Genomic DNA, 25,168 nt, shown 5'->3' with positions numbered 1-25,168 from the left:
ACCGAGGCCGTTTAGGGCTTTAATGGTCAGCACCAACACTTTGAATTGTGCTCGGAAACGTACTGAGAGCCAGTGTAGGTCTTTCAAGACCGGTGTTATGTGGTCTTGGCGGCCGCTCCCAGTCACCAGTCTAGCTGCCGCATTCTGGATTAATTGCTGTTTCTGGGTCACCTTCAAAGGTAGCCCCACACAGAGCTCATTGCAGTAGTCCAAGCGGGAGATAACCAGAGCATGCACCACTCTTGCGAGACAGTCTGCAGGCAGATAGGGTCTCATCCTGCGTACCAGATGGGGCTGATAAACAGCTGCCCTGGACACAGAATTGACCAGCGCCTCCATGGACAGCTGTGAGTAAAATGACTCCCAGGCTGCACACCTGGTCCTTCAGGGGCACAGTTACCCCATTCAGGACCAGGGAGTCCTCCACACCCGCCTGCCTCCTGTTCCCCCCCAAAACAGTACTTCAGTCTTGTCAGGATTCAACCTCAATCTGCTAGCCGCCATCCATCCTCCAATCGCCTCCAGACACAGGACCTTCACCGCCTTCACTGGTTCTGATTTGAAAGAGAGGTAGAGCTGGGTATCATATCAATTCTAGAGACGAGCTTCGCCCGCAGCGAACCCGGAATCACCACGTGCGTGCGAGACCTCTGCACGCGTAGATCTATAGCCCGAAACGCGCTCTGGGGCCGCCAGGCCTGACTAAACGATTGCCGATCCCCGCAGGGGGAAGGGAGAGCGCCGAGCTATCGATCGGAGGCGGGGCGCCATTTTCCCGGAAGTGGAGAAGGAAACAAAGCAGCCGGAGCCGGGTAAGGCCTTGAGCTTGGGGGGGGGCAGCCCTTGACGGGGGGGGGCGAGCTTTGAGAGGGGGGCCTGGTCCTCGGGGGGCCCTTGTGGGGATGCGGCCCCCGTCCGCCTCTCTCTTATTTGGGGAGGGGGGCGCCATTGCTCTCTCAGACCTGGGGGGGGGGGAGTGGGGCCCGTGGACCCCCTCAGCTCGGGCAGCTTCCCCCACCGCCAGGACGCCCCTTGGCTCTCCGTGGGTCCGTCCTTCCGTCAGTCAGGATCCCCCCCATCCCTTCTCCCGCCTCTCCCCTCCTGCCTCCCTCACAGGGTTGTTGTTGCTGCTGGGGGGGCAGAGCTGGCCTGGTCTGAATCACCTCAATTAATAATAATAATAATAATAAAATTTTATTTATACCCCGCCTTTCCCGGTCAGAGCCAGGCTCAGGGCAGCTAACACCAGTAAAATGACAGTAAAAACATAATAGGAGTAAACAACAACCCCAATTTAAAATACAGACCAGAGCCGGGCTCAGGTAAAATTACAGTAAAAACATAATTGGGGGGGGGGGACGGACCCAATTTAAAATAAAAGTTAAAATGCAATTTAAAATGAAGCCTTATTTTAAAAGTAGGCCATAGATATAATAATATATAAGATTAATAATAATAATAATTTATTTATACCCCGCCCATCTGGCTTGGTTTCCCTAGCCACTCTGGGCTGCTTCCAACAGAATATTAAAATACAACACAGCACCAGACATTAAAAACTTCCCTAAACAGGGCCGCCTTCAGGTGTCTTTTAAAAGTAAAAGAGTTGTTTATTGCCTTGACATCCATGGATGCCCCCCCCCCAGCTGGGGCAGTTTTCTCCACCACCAGGATGCCCCTTGGCTCTCCGTGGGTCCGTCATCCGTCCATCAGTCAATGGGCCAGCCAGAATGCGCCCCCCCTCCATCCCATCTCCTCTCTCTTCCCTCCTGCCTGCCTGCCTCCCTCACAGGGTTGTTGTTGTTGTTGTTGCTGCTGCTGCTGGGGGAGCGCAGTTGTTAACCAAAATACAAATAATGGCAAAAGAAAAAGAAGCTTCGGAATGAAAACGAAATCTCTCGAGCAATATCAAATTACTGGCCATTCTTACTAAACCTTTCTAATCGATGTAGTCAAAAAGTCTTCAGGAATGCCAAATGTTTTGTCACATTTGCTCTCTTCAAATGCAAACTTCCGTTTCGCCCAAGATTTTGCTGCAAAGATATTATCAGTCCATCTGTTGGATGCTTCCTTATTTTATTTATTTATTTATTTGCTTGCTTGCTTGCTTGACAGATTTCTTCAACAATATCCGGATCACGTTCTTTGTATTTATCTATTTCTGACTTTAATTGGTCTCTCTTCTGACAAAGGGCAGTAAGTTCCTTTATGTGTGCCGCACATTCTGCAGTGTCTTGGCGCCCAATTTTTGATTTCTCAATGGTTTCTTATAAGCTTCCCCCCCCCCCTTTTGGCTATATTTTGAGAACTGATTCTGCAGTTCCTCCAGTTTACGCTTTCTTGCAGAAAGAGCTTTACTTGGAAAAGCCCAAAAATAATTTGAAGTCCCAATCCTGTCCATGTCCACCATGCTATCATCGACTAAGCTCTGTAAGACCTCCTTCACCGACATAGCAGTGTTTCAGAAAACATTTCCATCATCCGTATTCTCTTCTCTTCAACACTCAGCCCCCTTTTCTTTGACATGTCTCTTCCTTCCCTCCCCAGATGGCGGGAATTTGAGTTTGAGGGGGGAAAAACACGGACGCTGCTCCGCCCCCTCCCTCCCTGGAGAACTGGCCTGGTCTGAATCACCTCAATTAATAATAATAATAATAAATTTTATTTATACCCCACCCTCCCTGGCCAGAGCCGGGCTTAGGGTGGCTAACACCAGTAAAATTACAGTAAAAACGTAATAGGAAAGACAACAACCCCAATTTAAAATACAGGTTAAAATGCAATTTAAAATGCAGCCTCATTTTAAAAGTAGCCCATAGATATAATAATATATACGGAATAATAATAATAATAATAATATTTATACCGCACCCATCTGGCTGGGTTTCCCCAGCCACTTGGAATACAAAATCAGCAAATGAACAAATGCGGAGGGAGGTTCAGCTGTGACTTCTTATCTGCTCTTATCACAGGCACCTTGCGTGTTGGTACTTTGGATCTCAGCTGCGGACCCTCGGAGGAAGAATGTTTCATGGAATCCCAGCAGCCCCTGGAATGGGAGGTGAGTCCAGTCCTGCTTTTGAGCGAATTCTGGGGTGGCCAGAGCAAATGCAGGGACTTCTTGGACCTTAAATTCTTGATATGCAGGGGTTTTTGTGCGTGTGTGAAGTGTTTTTATATATTTCATTATAAAAATATGTATCAATCGCCCCTTCACATATAATATCAAGGCAGTGTAAAGCAAAATATGTCAGTGTGATAAAATGTTAAATACGAGATATAGTGGACATTCAGGTTGCGAACATGGCCCGTGCAGGAGGCACGTTTGCAACCTGCAGTGCCGCGTCTGCACACGCGCAGGTTGTAATTCAGCGCTTCTGCGCAAAGCACAATTTAGCACTTCTGCGCATATGCGACCGCCGAAACCTGGAAGTAACCCATTCCAGTACTTCCGGGTTTCGGCGGGTCTGTAACCCAAGAAAATGCAACCTGAAGCAGCTGTAACCCGAGTTATGACTGTAATCCTAAAAGGGACTTGCGCAACCTGAAAGAATTTATAAACAGCTGAATAGGTGTGTTGGCATAAGATCCTGAAGAGATGCCTAAAAATAATTGGCAAGCATGCTGGGTATATAACCTGTGTGCTAGGTATGGTGTCTCCAAACCCTCATCTTGGGCTCCACTTCCAAATTCTTTTGTGTTCTGGCATAAGGAAAGAGGAGAGGGCAATCCGTGGCTGTTAACCACGATGGTTATACTCTGCCTCCAAAGTCAGAGGCAGTTGCTGGAAACCGCATGAGAGCAGAGGCTCTTGTGCTCAAATCCTCCTTGTGGGTTTCCTACAAGCATCTGGAGAACATTTCTCATGTTCATGGCAGCAGTTTGGGAGCAAGTTGGTCTCATGTATTTCCGCCCTTTTGTTTTTCAGCCCCAGCGAATAAGCCGGAGCTATATGAGGCAAGTGATGCTGTTTCCCTTGTGGCTTAGTGGCCAGAAACCGCTTTCAAATGAGGCACAGAGAGTGGGTTGGGGAGTTGCAGTATTGCGGGGAATTTCATGCACTCCCCAAGATTGCAGGACTGCCAGCCAAAGCGCTCCTGATTTGGGCAGGACTCCCCTTGCTGCTCCTTACAAGGGCATTTGGGGGCCTCCCATAGCCCAGACTTGAAGGTCCCCCATGCCTCAACTCTCCTTTCGTTGGTGCAAAGATTTGGTGGATCCAGTGTCACTCTCCTTTCCCTTGCAGGAAGTGAAGTTATACAAGAACGCCCGGGAGCGAGAGAAGTGAGTACTTGCCCCAATTATACCCAGCTCTAGTGTGTGTCATTGCAAAGGACGTGCTCAGTTAAGCTCAGGCCACACCTCTGTTCAACTCCTGCTCCGATTACCTGCTCTGAGTCCCCACAACTAATTCTCCCCTGATCTCCTCGCTGGCCCAAGTAGGACCAATTCAGCCAGCTAGCCCTGTGGATTATCTAATGCTTATTTCCCCTAAATTGCTTTCTGAATTTTATTGTTATTCATGTTTTTATACTGTATTTTATGCTGCTTTTACAATTAAGTGTTTTAAATTTGTCGTTAGCCGCCCTGAGCCCGGTTTTTGAACCTGGAAGCGCAGGGTATAAATAAAAAAAATTTATTATTTATTATTATTAACTCTGCCTGGGAAGGGGCTTGTTTGACAGGAACAGGGGGAGCGAATTTTGGAGATTCCGCAGTCGTGGGAGTGGTCTGAGGGGCCGAGTCTTCTTTAGGAAAGCAGTTCATAAGATATCAAATTCTGCATTAATTGCTATTGGGAAAATAGCAATACTTTGCAATACTTCCAATACTTTGGAAAGTAGGGTGGAATGCATCGTCTATTAATCATCCTTCCTCTTAACTCACTTGAGGAAGTTGGTTGTCTAGTTTAGCAGAGTTAAAATATGCCATTCTGTGCTGCATTAGCACTGAAACGTTGGACCAAGCTGCGGAGCTTTCTCTAATTATCCAGGATGCCCTGGGCATCCTGCCTTGTTTAGTCCTCTGAATAAAATAACAACACAGAAGCCTGTAGTATAAGAGTATATAAATATTGTTTCCCGACATAAAGTTGCAGACTCGATTCAGGTAGAAAATAGCAGTGAAACAAGGCGGGCAAGATATACAGTGGAACCTCAGAAGTCGAACATAATCCATTCCGGAAGGACGTTCGACTTCCGAAATGTTCGAACTCTGAGGTGTGGCTTCTGACTGGCTGACAGCTAGGCTGTTTGCAGATCAGAAGCTGCGTCAGATGTTCAAGTTCGAAAACTGGAACACTTTGACGTCCGAGAGCTGAAATGTTCCAAAATGGAGGTGTTCAGGAACCGAGGTTTGACCGTACTTCAGAGTTACTAAATACATGGTTTAGGTCAAAGATGGGGTTTGTGCTTTGGGGGAGCACAGATCCTGCATCCTTTCCCTATGGCTGCATGATGAGAGAGTTTTCCTCAGGTGGGAGGAAGTGACGAGGATTGTTTTCCTATTGTTATCCTTTCCGCCTGGGCAAGCAGAGGATGTGACCTCACACAGAGTGCCCTCTAGGAATTTACAGGGAGTGCCATGTGTCTTAACACTTTGCTCCCCTAGCAGCTGTGGAATTTTATATTTTGAGTGCCGTGTCATTTCCCCACAAATGCAGGAGCCTTTGTCTGACGTGAGAGGTCTGCATGCCCCTATGCCCCCCACAAGGCTCCTGGCCTCTGTCAGAGTCTCTTTTCTCAGAGGTAAACGGGTCAGGGTGCAGCTGGACCTTCCCAATTGACTCGTTTAACTTTGCTTCAGGTACGACAACATGGCTGAGCTGTTTGCTGTGGTGAAGACGATGCAGGCTCTGGAAAAAGCCTACATCAAGGACTGTGTCACCCCCAACGAGTGAGTTGACAGGCACCTGGAGGGATCTGAGGCAGTGCCACTCTGGGTTCATAGAATTGCCGGGGTGGAAGGGCCACAGAGGGCCACCTGATTCAACCCCCTACAATGCAGCTCCCTCAAGAGATCTGTAAAAGGGGAGAAGAGATCTGGGGCAGCATTGCTTAATTCAGGAGTGGAGCAGGGCAGCTGTTAACTTTGTGGGTCGTAAATCCTTTGACCCACCGAGTCCGCTGCAACGGCACTGCAATAAATCTGAACTTATTGCCACTCCGACAAACTTCAGTGGCGCCCACACGCTGCCACTCTTCTCAGTTGCCGGATAATAGCAGAGTTCACACGCAGCGAAAAATGGCTTGTCTGTAGCGACGTGGTGTCTTCAATAACTCAGCCCGACACCAGTGCTTCTAATCCAACACTATTTAGAAGCATAACAAACAGAAAAGAAAACCAACAGAATCTAGCTGCATGCTTGCAGCTTTCTGCCTCTAACAAAAATGAAACTACCTTGCTCACATTCTCAGACTGCTCTCTGCAGCCCCCAGAGAGCATAAGGTAAAGGGACCCCTGACCATTAGGTCCAGTCATGGCCGACTCTGGGGTTGTGGCGCTCATCTTGCTTTATTGGTCGAGGGAGCCGGCGTACAGCTTCTGGGTCATGTGGCCAGCATGACTAAGCCGCTTCTGGTGAACCAGAGCAGCGCACGGAAACGCCGTTTACCTTCCCACCGGAGCGATACCTATTGATCTACTTGCACTTTTGTGCTTTTGAACTGCTAGGTTGGCAGGAGCAGGGACCGAGCAACGGGAGCTCACCCCGTCGCGGGGATTCAAACCGCCGACCTTCTGATCGGCAAGTCCTAGGCTCTGTGGTTTAGACCACAGCGCCACCTGCGTCCCCCAGAGAGCATAGATCAAAGGAAAATGCCTGGGTCATGTGAGCCATGCACCCTGTGAATAAGAACGCTTCCTGGAGTGTTAACTCTTAACTGTCCAGAACCACCACAGCAGCTGTGGAGAAAAAGGGGGCAGGCTAACGGTGGAGGCTCAGCTGAAGAGGGTGGGCAACCGATTCCATGTGGCCCCCTGTCCTTCCAGGTACACTGCAGCTTGCTCCCGCCTCCTAGTCCAGTACAAGGCAGCCTTCAAGCAGGTCCAAGGCCCGGAAATCAACTCCATCGATGACTTTTGCCGTAAATTTCGGGTAAGCAGTTGGTGCTGAAGGGCGACGTCTGCATGGGCGGCGTTGAGCGGGGAGTGGTGTCCTCTGGTCCCAGCTGTGCAGCCGGATTCTCATCCCTGGGTGCAAAACCTCTGCTCCTTCACCCCAGAGTGCAGATGAAGCGGCTTTTTCCAGCTCCTGACCCGCCTTGCGGTCCTCGAGGGGATCGAGACCACGGATGGGGGAGCCTGAAGGGATCCCTGTGGAAAGTTGTGGCTGATCTCTTTCCCTCCTTTGAGCGTCCCTGTTTCCTTTCTCCTGCAGCTCGATTGTCCGCTGGCCATGGAGAGGATCAAGGAAGACCGGCCGATTACCATCAAGGACGACAAGGGCAACCTCAACCGCTGCATTGCGGACATCGTGTCGGTAGGTGGGCGGGGGGAGGGAGGGAGGGACGACCTGGAGCAGAAGGGCGTCTCTTGGGGGTCCTTCTGCCTGATGCTCCTTGGGCCTGAACTGAAGGGTCTTTTCTCCCCTTGCAGCTCTTTATCACAGTGATGGACAAGCTGCGCTTGGAGATCCGGGCAATGGATGAGGTGAGTGAGACAAGAGGGGTACTTCCACCCAAAGCTGCTGCCCTCCCCAGTCCAAGGTTGGTCAGGGTGCTGCTGTGAGCACCTTAACATCTCAGAGGTCCCGGGCCACAGGGAGGTTAGGCTGGCCTCAACCAGAGCCAGGGCTTTTTCGGCTGTGGCCCCGATCTGGTGGAATGCTCTGTCCCAAGAGACCAGGGCCCTGCGGGACTTGACATCTTTCCGCAGGGCCTGCAAGACGGAGCTGTTCCGTCTGGCCTTTGGACAAGGCACAGTCTGACCCCCTCCTTTAGTAATCCTCACAGAACTCTAGCCCAATGGTTGCCATTAATTTGACTCTGAATTGATTTTAGAATGCATTTTGATTAATTGATTGTGATTTTATGTAAACTGTGTCACTTTTATTGTTGTTAGCCGCTCTGAGCCCGGCTTTGGCTGGGGAGGGTGGGATATAAATAAAAAATTATTTATTATTATTATTATTGACTTGTGCATTTGTTGTGGGGTGTTAGATACTGCATGCTTTTCAGCCAAACTACAGGCACAGATTTCGTTGTGAAATGGGCAATCAGTTGATAGGATCCTGTCTCTAGGTGTAATCACAATGACGGTGTCCCCAAAAGCAGTGTATAAATCTTACGAAATACTCCCTGCATGTTCACAGGGGGATAAAGCTATCAGTGTCTGCTACCATCATCACCCTGCCTTTTGACACTTGAGATGAGTGTTTTTAGGACCCAGCGTATTTCTGTAATTTTGCTTTCACCCACCCTTAGGACCTTGGTTATTTATTTCGTTTCGTTTATAAAAACATTTATATCTCGCTAAATAATAAAAATATACCCAGAGGCGGTTGACAACATAAAAAGTGAGTCTATGTCAGGGGAATAGCTGGGGTATAAATACATAAATGATAATAATGAAGTAGTTTTGTTTTTTAAAGCATCAATAAACCACGGTGGAAGGATGAACTCTTGACTGGCTGGATTGACCTGGCCGAATATTATAGTTTTCAGGCATTTGAAAGTTGGCACAGAAGGCACATTGGGGTGAAAGGAGGGGAAGAAATTGTCATGATAATAATATTAGTAGGCAGTTGCAGGATCAGAAGCATTATGTCCCTAAGGGATGCTGGGTTAGAGAGGTCTTTGGCCTGATCCAGCCGCAGGGCTCTGTCTATACCCTCTCCTTCATTGGATGGCCCTCTGCCAGCAGTTCTTCAGTTTAGATTCCTACATTGTAGTGGGCTCCACTAGATGACTCAAGGACTCTTGGGGCCCCTCTGCCATCCTGATTCCATGGCTTGAAGCACGTTTTTCCCCAATTCCCTATACGCTTAGCCAGCATGAAAATTGCTTGGTGTCCTGAGATCAGCAACTGCACATGCCCGCCAAGAGACTTCCTTGAGTGCTTTGTGGCTTGGGAGGGATGGCGGGAGGTTGACCAAGGAAGGCTGCCAAGTGACCTTCCCTCTCCTTCTCCTCCTCCTCCTCAGATCCAGCCTGACCTCCGAGAATTGATGGAGACCATGAACCGCATGAGCCACTTGCCCCCGGACTTCGAGGGGCGGCAGAAAGTGAACCAGTGGTGAGCATTTTCCCCATAGAATTAGGAACTCTGGTTTCTCTCCTCTTACCCTTTTCGATTGTTCTAAAATGAAACTGTTGTCTGGTGGGGTAAAAAGGGGACCCCTGACCATTAGGTCCAGTTGTGACCGACTCTGGGGTTGCGGCGCTCATCTTGCTTTACTGGTCGAGGGAGCCGGCGTACAGCTTCCGGGTCATGTGGCCAGCATGACTAAGCCGCTTCTGGCAAACCAGAGCAGCACACGGAAACGCCATTTACCTTCCCGCCAGAGCGGTACCTATTTATCTACTTGCATTTTGACGTGCTTTCAAACTGCTAGGTTGGCAGGAACAGGGACCGAGCAACGGGAGTTCACCCTGTTGTGGGGATTCGAACCGCTGATCTTCTGATCGGCAAGCCCTAGGCTCTGTGGTTTAACCCACAGCGCCACCCACATCCTGCCTGTCTGGTGGGGAGACTGCAGCAAAGGCAGCGCCTCAAAGCTGTAGCTTTTCCATCCCAGGTGGGTTGGCGAAAATGCCCAAAGCCTTTCCGTGCAGCTTCTAAACCTCCCCCAGCCTGAGCTCACTTTTCCGCTTGGAACAGGGAAGTGGCCAGAGCCATCTGCCTCTCTTATGGCCCGACAGAGGCAATTCCCAGAAGAGGCTTCTCTTTCCTCCCCCCGGTATATTGTGGAGTCACGAGGAGGAAGGCAGGATGAGAGGGGAAGAGACAAGATGCCCCTTCTCTCCCTCTTGCTCATTCCGCTCCATCGCTTGATGCCTCTTGCTCTCCCTCCAGGCTGCAAACCCTGAGCGGCATGTCGGCTTCAGACGAACTGGACGACTCTCAAGTGCGGCAGATGCTCTTTGACTTGGAGTCTGCCTACAATGCCTTCAACCGCTTCCTGCACTCGTGAGGAGGAGGAGGAGGACGGGCTTTGGGCCTCCTCGACAGCGGCCACATCATGCGGTTATAGAGCCATTGTGCCAGGAATGAAAATGTACATTCCTCCCATTGTCCCTCTGAATGCGAGGACTCAAGTTTCCCCTCCTTTGGGGAGGGAAAAGAAACTCCCTCTTGTTACTGTTTAAGTTCCATGGCTCTCTTGTTTACTCACTCATTGCATTGTATAGTATTTGTGTCCACTTCTCTAGGGGGGTGGGGTGGGGAGGGAGTCTAAACAACTGACAGCTAACTCTCTTTGCTACCTGAAGGGGGTCAGTGGTGGGGCAGATAATGCCTGTGTGGTCCTTGTATTTATTTGAGTGTTGCTTTTGCCTCAGAGAGGCAGACTCTACTGGTCTGAAGCAAATAAAAAATCTTTCTACATTCACAAATGGTGGCCTTATTTCTTTCATTCAAATGGCTCTTTTTTTCCACCCAGAGGTGACTCCAATACGCCTCTAAAAATTGGGACTTATTTCCCTGGTTCCGTATCCCAAATGAGCTTTCAGAAAGCAGCAGCTTATGACTTCTTTCTGTAGCACAAAGCTTAAAACACACAAGGCCTGCGCAGCTTCCCCACCCCTGTGGCTCCACCACCTGCCCATTCGAGACCAGCAACAAAGACACAGGACAGACAAGACGAGGGACGACACGGCATCTTTGTGTTGCGAGGCATTCAATAAATATTGGAAATCACATCACAGAACTGCTGGGCAGCGCAAGGGGGGAGAGAGCAGAAGACCCTTAGAGCAGGACAAAGGCAGCCACTTTTTCCAGACCAATAATCCTTTTTCTCAGCCACCACACCAAACTCAGAATATAATTCATAATGGCAGTTTTGAGTTGGTCCTATTAGAGTTCTGGACGCACCTGTGCCAGGCAGGTGTCTAGTCCCACCCTAAGCAGTGTAATGCCAAGCTATCTCCCTTGAGAGAGAGGACAGACACCCCTCGCTTTCATCTGCGGCCCTGGACCATGCCAGATTACAGGAGCCCAGGAGCTGCCTTTTTAAGTCCACGGCCGCACTGAGCAGTGCAATCCCAGACTGCTGGAGCCTGCGAAGTGTTCCAGAGGCGGCTTCATGAGCAAGGCCTAAAGCACGCAGCGGAGAAGAATCACGTCCTACAGGCAGTGGCAGAAGAGTTTGTGATGCCGTGTGACTGAGTGGAGGGAGGTGCCCGCTGGGCCACGCCACAGCTCCGCCACGTCCCGCTGGTCACTCCTGCTCAGGTGGCGAGTGCAGAGCTGCAGCTGAGAGACATTCGAGGAGAGCTTTGTCCATGTCACGCTGTCCAGTGGCCCCCTCACGGAGCAGCCTAGGGAAGGAAGGAAGGAGAAGGACTGGAAGAGCCTCCTTTGTCCAGAATGCAGCAGCTAGACTGGTGACTGGGAGTGGCCACCAAGACCATATAACCGGGTCCTGAGGGACCTACATGGGCTCCCAGGACGTTTCCAAGCACAATTCAAAGTGCTGGTGCTGACCTTTAAAGCCCTTAATGGCCTCGATCCAGTATACCTGAAGGAGCATCTCCACTCGCATCATTCAGCCCCGACACTGAGGTCCAGCTCCAAGGGCCTTCTGGTGGTTCCCTCCCTGTGAGAAGTGAGGTTACAGGGAACCAGGCAGAGGGCCTTCTTGGTGGTGGCTCCTGCCCTGTGGAACACCCTCCCATCAGATGTCAAGGAAATAAACAACTCTCTGACTTTTAGAAGACATCTGAAGGCAGCCCTGATTAGGGAAGCTTTTAATGTTTGATGTTTTATCATGCTTTTAATATTCCGTTGGGAGCTGCCCAAAGTGGCTGGGGAAGCCCAGCCAGATAGGTGGGGTATAAAGAATATACGTATTATTATTATTATTATTACTACTACTACTACTACTACTATTACTACTTTGAAAACTGGGCTCCCAGACTACAACAGTCCAGCCACATCCCACAACTATGGCTCAGGTTCCTGAAGTTTTAGCTTTAGGATGCACTGAGGTGAAGCTTAGATTACTTAGCCTGCCCTTCATCAAAACAAAGATCCTCCTGCTTTTTTCCCTGATCACATCTTATTTTTCCGCATGCTAACTCCCTTTAGATAAAATAAATTTTGCTTTCGATTTATTGGACTGACGTCAAGAGGGGTGTCAGGACTGCATGAGAAAACCACAGGCTTGCGGGCAAAACAACAGACCGAGGCTAATCCACCCAGAACCCCCCACCCTTCAGCAGTTCTGGAGGGGAGGGGCAGTCGGGGGGCGTCCGGTAAAAAACGGCTCCAGCACTCACCAGCCAAGCTGAGGAACTGGAGGCCCCGATTCCTTTCCTCGAGGGCAAGTAGCAGCGTCCGAAGACCAACAATGCCGATTTCAGGATTTGCTGACAAATCCAGCGAGACTAAAGGCAGGCAGGTAGGGAGGTGGCTGGAAAAAGAAAACAAATTTCAGGAATGGATGGATCTGGTTGCATTCTGCTCATCTGTGCTGAATAAGCACAGAATTGCAGGGTTGGAAGGGACCCCCAAAGGTCATCAAGTCCAACCCCCTGCAATGCAGGAACCAATTATCTATGAGAAAAAGTGGGAGAGGAGTAGGAAGCCAAACTCTGGAACCTCCAAGGACCACAGAACCGCAGCTAAGGAATCTCTTGATGGCCATTTAAAAACCACCACCTTCCAAAATGTCAAAGCAGCTCCTCCTGTCAGAAACGAGAGCTTCCTCAATCAAACCACACCTGGGAAAGGTTTTGCTCAGAGTACCAAAAATGGAGGTGAGGAGCTCTTTGCCGCTGTCAAGAATGCCCAGAGATATTGCCAAGGTTGACCCTCCCCACTGTGGAAGACACCCACCCCCTGCCAAAGGGTTCAAAAAAAGCACAGGACCCACATTCCCTCCACCCACCTAGCCAGCTCTGCAACAGCGTCATCGTTGAGGTGATTCCCAGAGAGGGCCAGGTGGTTGAGAGCACAGCCTTCCTGCACAGAGAAGAACGAAGAGTCAGAATGCGGAAAATTAAGGCCTGCGAGTGTCTGGATCTTCTCCAAGACCTAGTCAGGTGGGGAAACTCAAAACGCGTCCCATCATTTCCTCACACAGTGGAGAAGCCAGGCCAGGGGTCGGTAAACTTTTTCAGCAGGGTGTTGGTCCACTGTCACTCAGACATTATCAGGGGGGGGGGGGGATGAACGAATTCCTATGCCCCAAAGATAACCCAGAGATGCATTTTAAATAAAAGCACACATTCTACTTGTGTAAAAACACCAGGCAGGCCCCACAAATAACCCAGAGATGCATTTTAAATAAAAGCACACAGTCTACTCATGTAAAAGCATGCTGATTCCCGGAGCATCCGTGGGCCGGATTGAGAAAGCGAATGGGCCAGATTTGGCCCCCAGGCCTTAAGTTTGCCTGCCAATGGTCTAAACCAGGGGTCAGCAAACTTTTTCAGCAGGGGGCCAGTCCACTGTCCCTCAGACCATGTGGTGGGCCGGACTATATTTTGAAGAAGAACAAAATGAACAAATTCCTATGCCCCACAAATAACCCAGAGATGCATTTTAAATAAAAGGACACATTCTACTCATGTAAAAACACACTGATTCCCGGACCATTTGTGGGCCGGATTTAGAAGGTGATTGGGCCGGATCCAGCCCCCAGGCTTTAGTTTGCCTACCCATGAGCCAGGCCTTCCTCCTCCCCTGTCTTTCACCAGAGCACAACGGGTCATCTGGCTGGGCTGAAGGCCTGAGGTCCCCCAGGACGCTCGCCTCCCTGCTGGCACCCGATCAACGTACCTGCGCCAGGTACCTGGCCACGGCGTCCTGCAGAGGCTGCTGGTCCCCTAGCTTGGCGCCCACGGAGCTGATGTCCAGGTGGGTGAGATTCTCGGAGGGCAGGCTCTTCAGGAGCAGTTCCAGGGCAGAGGAGCCCAGGGCGTTGTGGGAGACGGTCAGCCGCCTGAGGTGCACGGCTCCTGAGGGAAGAGAGCGCAGGAGGAGTTGGCAGAAGTCGGAGAAAGCAATACAGGTGGAAGGGACCTGCGCGGCCATCTGGTCCGATGCCCCGTGATGCAGGGAGCACAAGAAAACAAAGTGGGAGGTAGCAGGAACCTCCAAGGGCCGCAGGAAGAAAACACAGTGGCTTCATTTCGACAGGAGAACACCACACATTGTCACGTTCCGTGCCCAGAAGAGAGACACTCAGAAATGCCCTCACACAAATCAGCCGAGCACAGTTTGCTTATGTATAGAAGCGTTTCCGTTCTAGCATTTCACAGAATATTCCGACTGCTGTACAATGTTATCGTATTTTTTGCTCCGTAAGACGCACCTAGTTTTTAGAGGGGGAAAGCAAGAAAAATATATATTCTGCGCAGAGCATGTAAGCGGCTCTCGCTTTGCTTGCTTTAAAGCAAGCAAAGCGAGAGCCGCTTACATGGCTTCTGTTCCGCTTTGCACAGCTCACTTCGCTTGCCCATCCTTCCTCCCGCCTCGCTGTAAAGTGCGGCGATGCCAGAGCAAGAGGAGGAGGAGGAGACACTGGGACAGGTGGTTTGCTTGCTTTACAGCGAGGTGGGAGGAGAGATGGGCAAGCAAAGAGAGAGCTGCGCAAAGGGGGACAGAAGCCATGTAAGCAGCTCTCGCTTTGCTTGCTTCCGTCTGTCCCTCCCTCCGCTTCGCTGTGAAGCCAGCAGAGCAAGAGTGATAGCTGCGCAACGGCTCTTGTTCTGCTGGCTTCCCAGCAAAGCGGGATGAGGGACGGAAGGGAGCCCTAATACAGAGTCCCGCTCGCTTTTCCAGAAGGTGGGAGAAGGGGTGGAGGGCAGCCCGGCTGCCCCTTCTCCCACCTCCCGGAAAAGCCAGCTCTTTAAAGAGAGAGCCTGCCGCCTGCATTCGCTCCATAAGACACACACACATTTCTCCTTACTTTTTAGGGGGGAAACAGTGCGTCTTATGGAGCGAAAAATACGGTAAAACATAAAGCGCTTAAAAAATAAAAATACAGATAACCGGTAAGGTGACCAGCTCATCAAAAATAAAATAAGGGCTGCAAAGGCCTCCAAGCACAAAAAGGCTCTGAGCCGCATCTTGTGGGACCCCCGTGTGTGTGTGTGTGTGTGTGTGTGCATCATATTGTTTGGGTAAGTGTAATGTTCACTTCCCAGCAAATCTGTCTACCCCTCCATCTCCAATATTTATTTATTATTTATTTTTTGCATTTACATCCTACTTTCTTCTCCAAGGTGCTCAAAGGAGCATACGTGATTCCCTGCCCCCGCCTCCATTTCACCCTCACAAGAACCCTGTGAAGTAGGTCAGGGCTAAGAGATCATGAATGCCCCAGGGCCCAGGGTACCAGGTGAGCTTGATGGCCAGGTGGGGATTTGAACTCTGGTCTCCCAAAAGTTAAAAGTCCCTAGCAGAGAGGAATGGCCAAATTAAGCTGTTGGATTATGCTGAAATTGCAAACTGACTGGAAGACTCAGGAACCAAGGAGACCTGAACTTCAATGAAGAATGGGGAAATTTTATAAATTTATCTATGAAAGCACTAGCAGGATTTTTATAAGACTTGTAATGTAACAAATATTATGGACAAGACGGAAAGATATAAAATGTGGGTTGTGGGGAAATATGCAGTTAAAAAGGTGTACAGTGGGAAGTCCAGAGATTTGTAGAAAGCCTCATAGATTTCTCTAGCCCAATGGATGCCCTTAATTCGATTCTGAATTGATTTTAGAATGAATTGATTTTAGAATGTGGTGTTTACTTTTACTGTTGTTAGCCGCTCTGAGCCCGGCTTCAGCTGGGGAGGGCGGGATATGAATAAAATTATTTTTTTTATCATCATCATCACGTAATTTGGATTGTTATGAATTAATATTGTAAAACCAAATAAAAATTATTATGAAAAGAGTCCAACACTCTTAAGGGCTACATCCTACAGGCTAACAGAATTAACTGCGCAAAGCCAAGGCAGATCAGACTTGCTTAACTCATCCTGATCTCCCTTGCGGTCCCTTCCAACCTGACCGTTCTACGAAATCCAGCTCTACTGGACCTGATCCCTGCTGACTGCCGACTCTCTTTCCTGCTCCTCTTACCTTTCAGGGCACTGGCCAGCAGGAGGCGGTAGTGCTGCAGGAAGGCGGTGGTGAAGCCACAGGCTTGCAGTCGGAGCGTGCTCAGGACCGGGCAGGCCTGGACCAGGGAGGCAAGGGGCTGGGTGCTGCCGTCCCCCAAGGGGTTCAGGCTGAGGTCCAGCTCCTCCAGGTTCTGAAACGAAAAGGGGTGTGGGTTTGAGCGAGACGGTGGCAGAGGGAGGGCTAATAATAATAATAATAATAATAATAATAATAATAATAATAAGTAGTGTTGGTCCTGACCTTGAAAGCCCTAAACAGCCTCTGTCCAGTATATCTGAAGGAGCGTCTCCACCCCCATTATTCCGCCCGGACACTGAGGTCCAGCGCCAAGGGCCTTCTGGCGGTTCCCTCACTGTGAGAAGCCAAGTTACAGGGAACCAGGCAGAGGGCCTTCTCGGTGGTGGCGCCCGCCCTGTGGAACGCCTTCCACCAGATGTCAAAGAAATAAACAACTATCTGATTTTTCAAAGACATCTGAAGGCAGCCCCGTTTAGGGAAGTTTTTAATATTTAATGCTGTATTGTTTTTAACACTTGATTGGGAGCCGCCCAGAGTGGCTGGGGAAACTCAGCCAGATAGGCGGGGCATAAATAATAAATGATTATTATTATTACAGTGGCACCTCGGGTTACAGACTCCGCTAACCCAGAAATAATACCTCGGGTTAAGAATTTTGCTTCAGGATGAGAACAGAAATCGTGCTCCAGCGGTGCAGCGGCAGTGGGAGGCCCCATTAGCTAAAGTGGTGCTTCAGGTTTAGAACAGTTTCAGGTTAAGAACGGACCTCTGGAACAAATTAAGTACTTAACCCAAGGTACCACTATTGTATTATTATTATTATTATTATTATTATTATTATTATTATTATGGCACTCTCCCGCTTCCCTCCAGAGCAGCTCCTCTGCCGCCCCTACCTGGAAGGTGACGGAGCCCGGAAGTCCTGCGGTCAGCTTGCGCAGCCCCTGGGGGCCCAGCTGGTTGGCCGAGAGGTCCAGCACCTCCAGGCCAGGGATGGTGGCAACGGTGGCCAGCAGCTCTTCTGCCGAGTCGTCGCCCAGGCCTGCCCCAGGGAGGCACAGGCGCCGGATGGAGGTCTGCAGCTTGAGGGCACGGAGGAGAGGCGTCAGGTGGAGGCGACGCAGGGCCATGCCCGGGACGTGGAAGGATGGACCCGATTCCTGGCACTCCAGCAGCTGCAGGAGTAATCGGTGCTCCCCTGCCAGGCCGGGGGGAGAGAGAGAGAGACAAACACAGGGCACCAGGCTTCAGTCAAGGCATAAAACTCACAAACCAAGCCTTCAGTGTCACTGGGCCAGTCCTGCGGAACTCCCCGCCACTAAGGATTCAGCAGGCCTGCTGAAATCATTTCTATTCTGCCAGGCCTGTGAAGGCAATTCAGAAAGCAGCCTTTCACAATCGTTAACCGACATCTGATTTCTTTATGGTTTTAATGTATGGGTCGGAACTGGTCTGTGACCGTAATAATAAAATGCAATTCAATTCAGTGTATGGTTTTATGCTTCTATTGCCATAAGCGGCTTTGATAGGGGTTTTTTAAAGAAATGATATAGCAGTATGCAGATATTTTTACAGATAAACCAAGATGCAGAATAGCTCAGTGGGTAAAGCATGAGACTCTTAATCTGCGGGTCATGGATTCGAGCCCCATGCTGGGCCAAAGATTCCTGCCTTGCAGGGGGCTGGACTAGATGACCCTCGGGGTCCCTTCCAACAATTCTATGGAAAAGCCAGCATAGCCGTCACAGCAAATGGCTTGCGGAAAAGGGGAAGGTTCCTCTTTGAAATCCCGCTGGGAAGCAGCCCCTTCTCTGAGCCCAACAGGACGGAAGGCGATGCATCTGAACTGGGGGCTGAGCAGCATCAGCAAGATGCCCGCAGCCTCCTGAGGACAACCCCCCCCCCCCGGGAACCCATCTGCCAAGAGAGGCAACTTCTGAAGGACGCGGGGGGGCTCAAAGACACCCAGGCCCCTCCGCAGGGGAACTTGGGCTTACCCACAGCCAGGCTCTGGCAGGCCTTGCGGTATCTCTCCACAAGGGGCGGCAGGTCCCAGGACTGCACTTCGGCCAAGACCTGCCGGGGGGAGAGAGAGAGGTCAGCAGGGGGGTCAGCTGGGGCCCAAGGAAGGTGGAACTCCAATGGGAACACCTTTCCTTTTATTTATATATATATAAAGGTAAAGGGACCCCTTTACCCCTTTACCTCGCAGGCGACTCTGGGGTTGCGGCACTGATCTTACTCCCTCGGCATCCAGCTTCCGGGTCATGTGGCCAGCATGACAAAGCCGCTTCTGGAGAACCAGAGCAGCGCATGGAAACGCCGTTTACCTTCCCGCCAGAGAGGTACCTATTTATCTACTAGCACTTTGACGTGCTTTCGAACTGCTGGGTTGGCAGGAGCAGGGACCGAGCAACGGGAGCTCACCCCGTCGCGGGGATTTGAACCGCCGACCTTCCGATCGGCAAGCCCTAGGCTCTGTGGTTTAGACCACAGCACCACCCATGTCCCATATATATATATATATATATATATATATATATATATATATATATATATATATATACTTTCGTAGATTTTCACGGGTACAGGAATGCAGGTTTTGGTGTCCTCGGGTGTCTTCCCGTGTAAAAGTTGGGGTGTCTAGGCGACGTTTCGACGAGGTCTCACTCGTCATCTTCAGGCTGGTGCTTTCGGCTTCTTGTTACTGGAACAGAGCAGGATCTCAGTGTTTTAGTTCCTATAAATACTGTTGAGGGGGTGTGGTGTATAGCCTCCAATGTTCTGGGCAGAGAGGAAGTTCCCAGGCTAGTGTGCCTTTTCTTCTTTTGTTCCTTAATTACTTGAGGGATATCCTGAGTGATTTCTTGAGTGATATCCTGAGTACCACTTAGGTGGGTCATTAGGTGTGGATTAGTTGCTAAAGTCTTTGTGTCTTGACCTCTTGAACTTTGTGAAGAGTTTTTCTGAGAAGATGGCTGTACTGCACTTAGTTGTGCTCTGGCTTGGCTTCGTGTATAGGGGCGAGCTGTGGTTTTGTGGCTTGTGTCAGCCAGATCTGTGTAGGGATTGCAGGGGGGTGCAGCATCCGGAGGTGCCTCCATGGTTTGGCTACTGGATGGTGTCTGTAATTTATCTGTGGAGAGGGTCTGGGTTTGGGTCTGGTGTGGTTGATTGGTGATGGCGTTCTGTGTGCCTCTGGATCTGGTGTCAGTTTTTGTGGGGAGGGCTAATTTCCAGATGTCTGGCAAGCGGGATGTGTCGTCACGCTTGTTCATGTTGTGAGGGTGTTTCTCTATCTCGATGGCTTCCATGATTATTCTCTTGTGGTGATGTTCCATGTTAAAGAGCAATTTGGAATCTGCAAAATTAATTTCGTGTCCTGTTTCTTTCATGTGTTGGAAAAGAGAGGAAGTTTTTTCTTCTTTTTTGACGGCATTCTTGTGTTCTGCGATACGTGCATTTATTCGTCTGTTTGTTTGTCCAATGTACGTGGCTGGGCAGACTTTGCAGGGTATTTCATAGACCCCTTGGTTTTCCAACTGGATTTTATCCTTGGGGTTTCTGAGGATATTGGCTATTTTTTGGTTGGTGCAAAAGGCTGTTTTGATATTGTGTTTATGGAGGATTTTGCTAATTTTATCTGTAGTGCCCTTGATATAAGGAAGGAGGGCCATGCCATTGTTTTCTTCTGTGTCTTGGTTTTTGGGGGGTGTTTCTTTTTGGATTAGCTTCGTAACCCTGTTTTGCTGGTATCCATTGGCAATTAACACATTTGAGAGATTCTGTAACTCAGTTGTCAAGTGGTCTTTGTCAGCCAGGCGTTTGGTTCTGGAGATGAGAGTCTTGGCTACGGAGTTTATTTGTGCAGGGTGGTGGTGTGATTGTGCATGTAAGTAGCGGTTGGTGTGTGTTTTTTTCCGGTAGATAGTGTGTCCTAGGGAGCCATCCGGTTTTTTGTAGATTAGGACGTCAAGGAAGGGAAGTTGGTTGTTGGCTTCTATTTCCATAGTGAATTGTATTTTGGGGTGTAGGCTGTTGAGATGTGTGAGGAAGCTATCCAGTTTTTCCTTCCCGTGTGGCCAAATTACAAAGGTGTCGTCAACATATCTGAGCCAAAGTTTGGGTTTGTGTTCTGACTTGTCTAAAGCATTGGTTTCAAAGTGTTCCATGTACAGGTTTGCGATGACCGGTGAGAGGTGAAAATCTACGAAAGCAAATATCTCACCTCTACGGGGAGGAAACCTTCCAGCTGACAAGAACCTACGAGAAACTAGAAGTCCGAAGAGCCACCATCTTATGTGATCTCTTGTTCCTACGCAACTGCCGAGACAACAACTTAATTCCCACATGCTTCCAACTTAACATCCCGCTTGCCAGACATCTGGAAATTAGCCCTCCCCACAAAAACTGACACCAGATCCAGAGGCACACAGAACGCCATCACCAATCAACCACACCAGACCCAAACCCAGACCCTCTCCACAGATAAATTACAGACACCATCCAGTAGCCAAACCATGGTGGCACCTCCGGATGCTGCACCCCCCTGCAATCCCTACACAGATCTGGCTGACACAGGCCACAAAACCACAGCTCGCCCCTATACACGAAGCCAAGCCAGAGCACAACTAAGTGCAGTACAGCCATCTTCTCAGAAAAACTCTTCACAAAGTTCAAGAGGTCAAGACACAAAGACTTTAGCAACTAATCCACACCTAATGACCCACCTAAGTGGTACTCAGGATATCACTCAAGAAATCACTCAAGATATCCCTCAAGTAATTAAGGAACAAAAGAAGAAAAGGCACACTAGCCTGGGAACTTCCTCTCTGCCCAGAACATTGGAGGCTATACACCACACCCCCTCAACAGTATTTATAGGAACTAAAACACTGAGATCCTGCTCTGTTCCAGTAACAAGAAGCCGAAAGCACCAGCCTGAAGATGACGAGTGAGACCTCGTCGAAACGTCGCATAGACACCCCAACTTTTACACGGGAAGACACCCGAGGACACCAAAACCTGCATATATATATATATATACACACATACACACACACACACACACATACACACACACACACACATATATAAATTTTATATTTTACAATTTAAAGTGCTCATTTATACATCCTTAAGGTATCAATGACTTCCCTTCTTCTCTTTCCAGCGGTTCATTTTGCATATCATAAATCCCTGCATATTTTTACAAAAACTATACCATTCAGTATTGCATTATTAAAAGGTAAAGGTAAAGGTACCCCTGCCCGTACGGGCCAGTCTTGACAGACTCTGGGGTTGTGCGCCCATCTCACTCAAGAGGCCAGGGGCCAGCGCTGTCCGGAGACACTTCCGGGTCACGTGGCCAGCGTGACATCGCTGCTCTGGCGAGCCAGAGCCGCACACGGAAACACCGTTTACCTTCCCGCTGGTAAGCGGTCCCTATTTATCTACTTGCACCCAGAGGTGCTTTCGAACTGCTAGGTTGGCAGGCGCTGGGACCGAGCAGCGGGAGCGCACCCCGCCGCAGGGATTCGAACCGCCGACCTTTCGATCGGCAAGTCCTAGGCGCTGAGGCTTTAACCCACAGCGCCACCTGCGTCCCATTGCATTATTACATCCATCAAAACTTATTTAAACTATTGAATGTATCTCAATGCTGCCAATGTTTTCAGCTGTACCCAATTATTCCCCATATATTCAATAAACGTTTTCCAAACATTCCATGGTTGTGCCCGTAACCTCGGTTTAAGGTGCCATTTAGCTCCCAGTTTTCATATCTCAGTTTCTCAGGGGAGATATTCACCTGCTTCCTTGCCATCAGAACCTACAAACGCCTCAAAACAGCCCTTAACAGGAGCACAGGAATCTGGCTCCTGCAAAGTCCGACCACTGGGCCATGCACTTCAGTGCTGCCCACAGTGACAAGCAGCTGCTCCCCAGGATTCCTGGCAGAAGTCTCCCCTCATCCTCCGTGGATGATTAAACTGAGGACATTGTGCCTGCAAAGAGGGTGCTCTGCTCCCCAACACCCCCCAGACAGACTCCCCTGCCCACAGCTGAGGAATGGGGCTATGGGGAGAAGCACTGCCCATTTCTCCCTCAGCTGGCAGCGACCGCTCACCTCTTCGTTGCTCTGCAAAACATCCACGATGCAGTCCTGAGGGGCCAGGAGGGCCCCCTCCTTCTTCAGGGTCAGGCGTGGCAGGAGCCCGCAGGTCTGGTAGTAGCGCTGGGAGGCCTGATCCGCCAGCCAGGACACAGGGCGACTCTCGCTGCAAGGAAGGAGGAGAGGGGCTGCAGTAGGAAGACACCCCCCTTCCCTATATTCCGGGGGGCATGCAGTGGGGGGCTCTGAAATGCCCCACCTCCGGCAAGGATTCAGTCTCCTGCCACGCAGCTCTCATCCAAACAGTGCAGAGGGAAATATTATTTGGGGGTGGTTTGAGAACAGCAGAAATATCCCACCCCCTGCCTCCCCAATTACAGATGTTTCCAGGGCCGGATTTAGGTTTGATGAGGCCCTCAGCTCTTGAAGGTAATGGGGTCCTTTATATGTCAGCTGTCCTGTGTCAACAACAAATTGTCACTATTTTTTGCCTTGAATATATGCTATATTTATGGACCTAATGGGTATCTAAAGCCATTTGCACACCACAAAACATGTATTTTATTAAAGCAGTTGTTGAACTGAAATACAGTCATACTTCGGGTTACAGCCGCTTCACGTTGCGTTTTTTGGGGTTGCGGACAGCCGAAATCCAGAAGTACCAGAACGGGTTACTTCCGGGTTTCAGCGGTCGCGCATGCGCAGAAGTGCTAAATCGCGCTTTCCGCGTGCGCAGAAGCGCTGATCGCAACCCGCATGTGTGCAGACGCGGGTTGCGAACACTGCGAGTTGCGAACGTGAATCCCGCACGGATCACGTTCGCAACCTGAGCGTCCACCGTACAATTAAGAAAAAGTATATGGGACGCGGGTGGCACAGAGCCTAGGACTTCCCAATCAGAAGGTTGCGGTTTGAATCTCCACAACGGGTTGAGTTCCCATTGTTCGGTCCCTGCTCCTGCCAACCTAGCAGTTCGAAAGTACGTCAAAGTGCAAGTAGATAAATAGGTACCGCTCCGGCGGGAAGGAGCTGGACCATAAAGAAGACTAATCGCTGAATAATTGATGCTTTTGAATTATGGTGTTGGAGGAGACTCTTGAGAGTCCCATGGACTGCAAGAAGAACAGATCCTGAAGCTGAGGCTCCAATACTTTGGCCACCTCAAGAGAAGACTCCCTGGAAAAGACCCTGATGCTGGGAAAGATGGAGGGCACAAGGAGAAGGGGACGACAGAGGACGAGATGGTGGGACAGTGTTCTTGAAGCTACCAGCATGAGGGAGACAGTGGAAGACAGGAGGGCCTGGCGTGCTCTGGTCCAGGGGTTCACAAAGAGTCAGACACGACTAAACGACTCAACAACAACATGGTGGGAAGGTAAACGGCGTTTCTGTGCGCTGCTCTGGTTGGCCAGAAGCGGCTTAGTCCTGCTGGCCACATGACCCGGAAGCTGCACGCCGGCTCCCTCGGCCAGTAAAGCCAGATGAGTGTTGCAACCCCAGTCGGCCACGACTGGACCTAATGGTCAGGGGTCCCTTTACCTTTTTTATATTAATATTATTAATTTTTTCATTTAATTTTTTTGGGGGGCCCCAAGAGAGTGGGGCCCAAACTATAGCTTGTTTAGCTTATATGTAAATCTGGCACTGGACGCTTCCCAGGGTGCTTATGTGGAGAGTTTTGAAGCTGCCTCTACAAAGACCAAGGTCTGGCTTAGACCCAGAGCTCCGATGAGGCAGCTCAGTGAGGGAGGAAAGGGCAAAGGGGCCACGGATCCCCAGCTCTCTCACCTGTGGGGCACGGGGATGAGGAAGACGTTGTCTTGCACCCGAACTCGCACCCGGATCGGGGGTGGGGGAGCAGGGAGCTGCAGAGAACAGGGGAGGAGAAAGAGGGTGAGGAGGAATGAATTATATTATTACGGTCACAGACCAGTTCCGGCTCACTTACGGTATCAGGAAAATCATAAAACACAACAGGAATACATTGAATTGCAATTGGGTATAACAAAGACAATTCAGATATAGCGGCAGTTAAAAATATATATTAAATCTTGATCACTAAAATATAACCTAAAATTGTCATTTAATCATTTTGGTAGTACGGCTTGTTCCCGAAGTTTTAGGGCAGTCGCACAGAATTTGGTCACCCATGCTATGATCTCTAGATCCTCGTCCTCTACCAGGAGTTTTAGACATTGACATTCAGACCCATTTGGAGATTTTTCTATAACGGGAGCAATAAATACCGAGCGCATATCCCTGGAGAAATGGCAGTGTAACAAGACATGAGAGACAGTTTCTGCCTTCATCAAGCCGCAGAGTAACCAAACGGGTTACTTCCGGGTTTCAGCGCTTTGTGCATGCACAGAAGCGCCAACTCGTGACCTGCGCATGCACAGATGCGGCACTGTGGGTTGCGAACGTGCCTCCCGCACGGATCACATTCGCAACCCGAGCGTAGACTGTAATGGTGATATGACAGCGGCAGCTTTATTCTCCATTCTCGAAGGAATGGAATTGGCCTTTTCGCAGCAAATTGCAACTTCTCCCAGCAGCGGACTCGCTCTGCTCTGCGGTGAACAATGCAGAGAGGAGCAGTCGGGAAGCCAGATTCCGTGTCGGCCATAGAAAGGGAAGGAGGATGGCCCCGATCCCAGAGGAGTGCTGGCCTCTCAAGGCCCAGGGAAGCCAGCCAGCTTCTCACAGTGCCATGGCAAAAAGAGCGTCTGCCAGAAAGGAACCAAGCC

General features: G+C 50.0%; 2 protein-coding genes and 1 pseudogene across 3 annotated transcripts in view; 1 reads left to right on the top strand and 2 right to left on the bottom strand.

Annotated features, from left to right (window-relative positions):
• The first annotated feature begins 681 nt into the window (after positions 1–681).
• VPS28 (VPS28 subunit of ESCRT-I) lies at positions 682–10,307 on the top strand. The gene is made up of 10 exons (XM_081919035.1): positions 682–812; positions 2,973–3,061; positions 3,929–3,961; positions 4,251–4,284; positions 5,806–5,895; positions 6,991–7,096; positions 7,379–7,480; positions 7,597–7,650; positions 9,143–9,234; positions 10,015–10,307. Exons 2-10 carry the CDS (start codon positions 3,025–3,027, stop codon positions 10,130–10,132), a joined length of 666 nt encoding a protein of 221 aa, XP_081775161.1. The 5' UTR covers positions 682–812; positions 2,973–3,024; the 3' UTR covers positions 10,133–10,307.
• On the bottom strand, positions 1,940–2,928 carry LOC309374420 (meiotic nuclear division protein 1 homolog pseudogene; annotated as a pseudogene). Its single transcript has one exon. The product of its transcript is annotated as a meiotic nuclear division protein 1 homolog pseudogene (transcript).
• A 513-nt stretch (positions 10,308–10,820) lies between the features above and the next one.
• TONSL (tonsoku like, DNA repair protein) overlaps positions 10,821–25,168 on the bottom strand; it is a 37,998-nt gene continuing 23,650 nt past the window's right edge. The window contains exons 18-26 of the mRNA XM_081918651.1: positions 24,210–24,286; positions 22,437–22,587; positions 18,307–18,385; positions 17,206–17,507; positions 16,250–16,421; positions 13,942–14,120; positions 13,049–13,122; positions 12,438–12,571; positions 10,821–11,477 (exon numbers count right to left, since the gene is read on the bottom strand). Coding sequence (XP_081774777.1) covers positions 11,284–11,477; positions 12,438–12,571; positions 13,049–13,122; positions 13,942–14,120; positions 16,250–16,421; positions 17,206–17,507; positions 18,307–18,385; positions 22,437–22,587; positions 24,210–24,286 — 1,362 coding nt within the window. The 3' untranslated portion in view covers positions 10,821–11,283. The remainder of the gene's footprint in view (positions 11,478–12,437; positions 12,572–13,048; positions 13,123–13,941; positions 14,121–16,249; positions 16,422–17,205; positions 17,508–18,306; positions 18,386–22,436; positions 22,588–24,209; positions 24,287–25,168) is intronic.

This window comes from Podarcis melisellensis (assembly GCF_964234715.1).
Source record: "Podarcis melisellensis genome assembly, chromosome: 7".
NCBI classification, from domain to species: domain Eukaryota; kingdom Metazoa; phylum Chordata; class Lepidosauria; order Squamata; family Lacertidae; genus Podarcis; species Podarcis melisellensis.
This window is presented reverse-complemented; position numbering and strand designations above follow the sequence as displayed.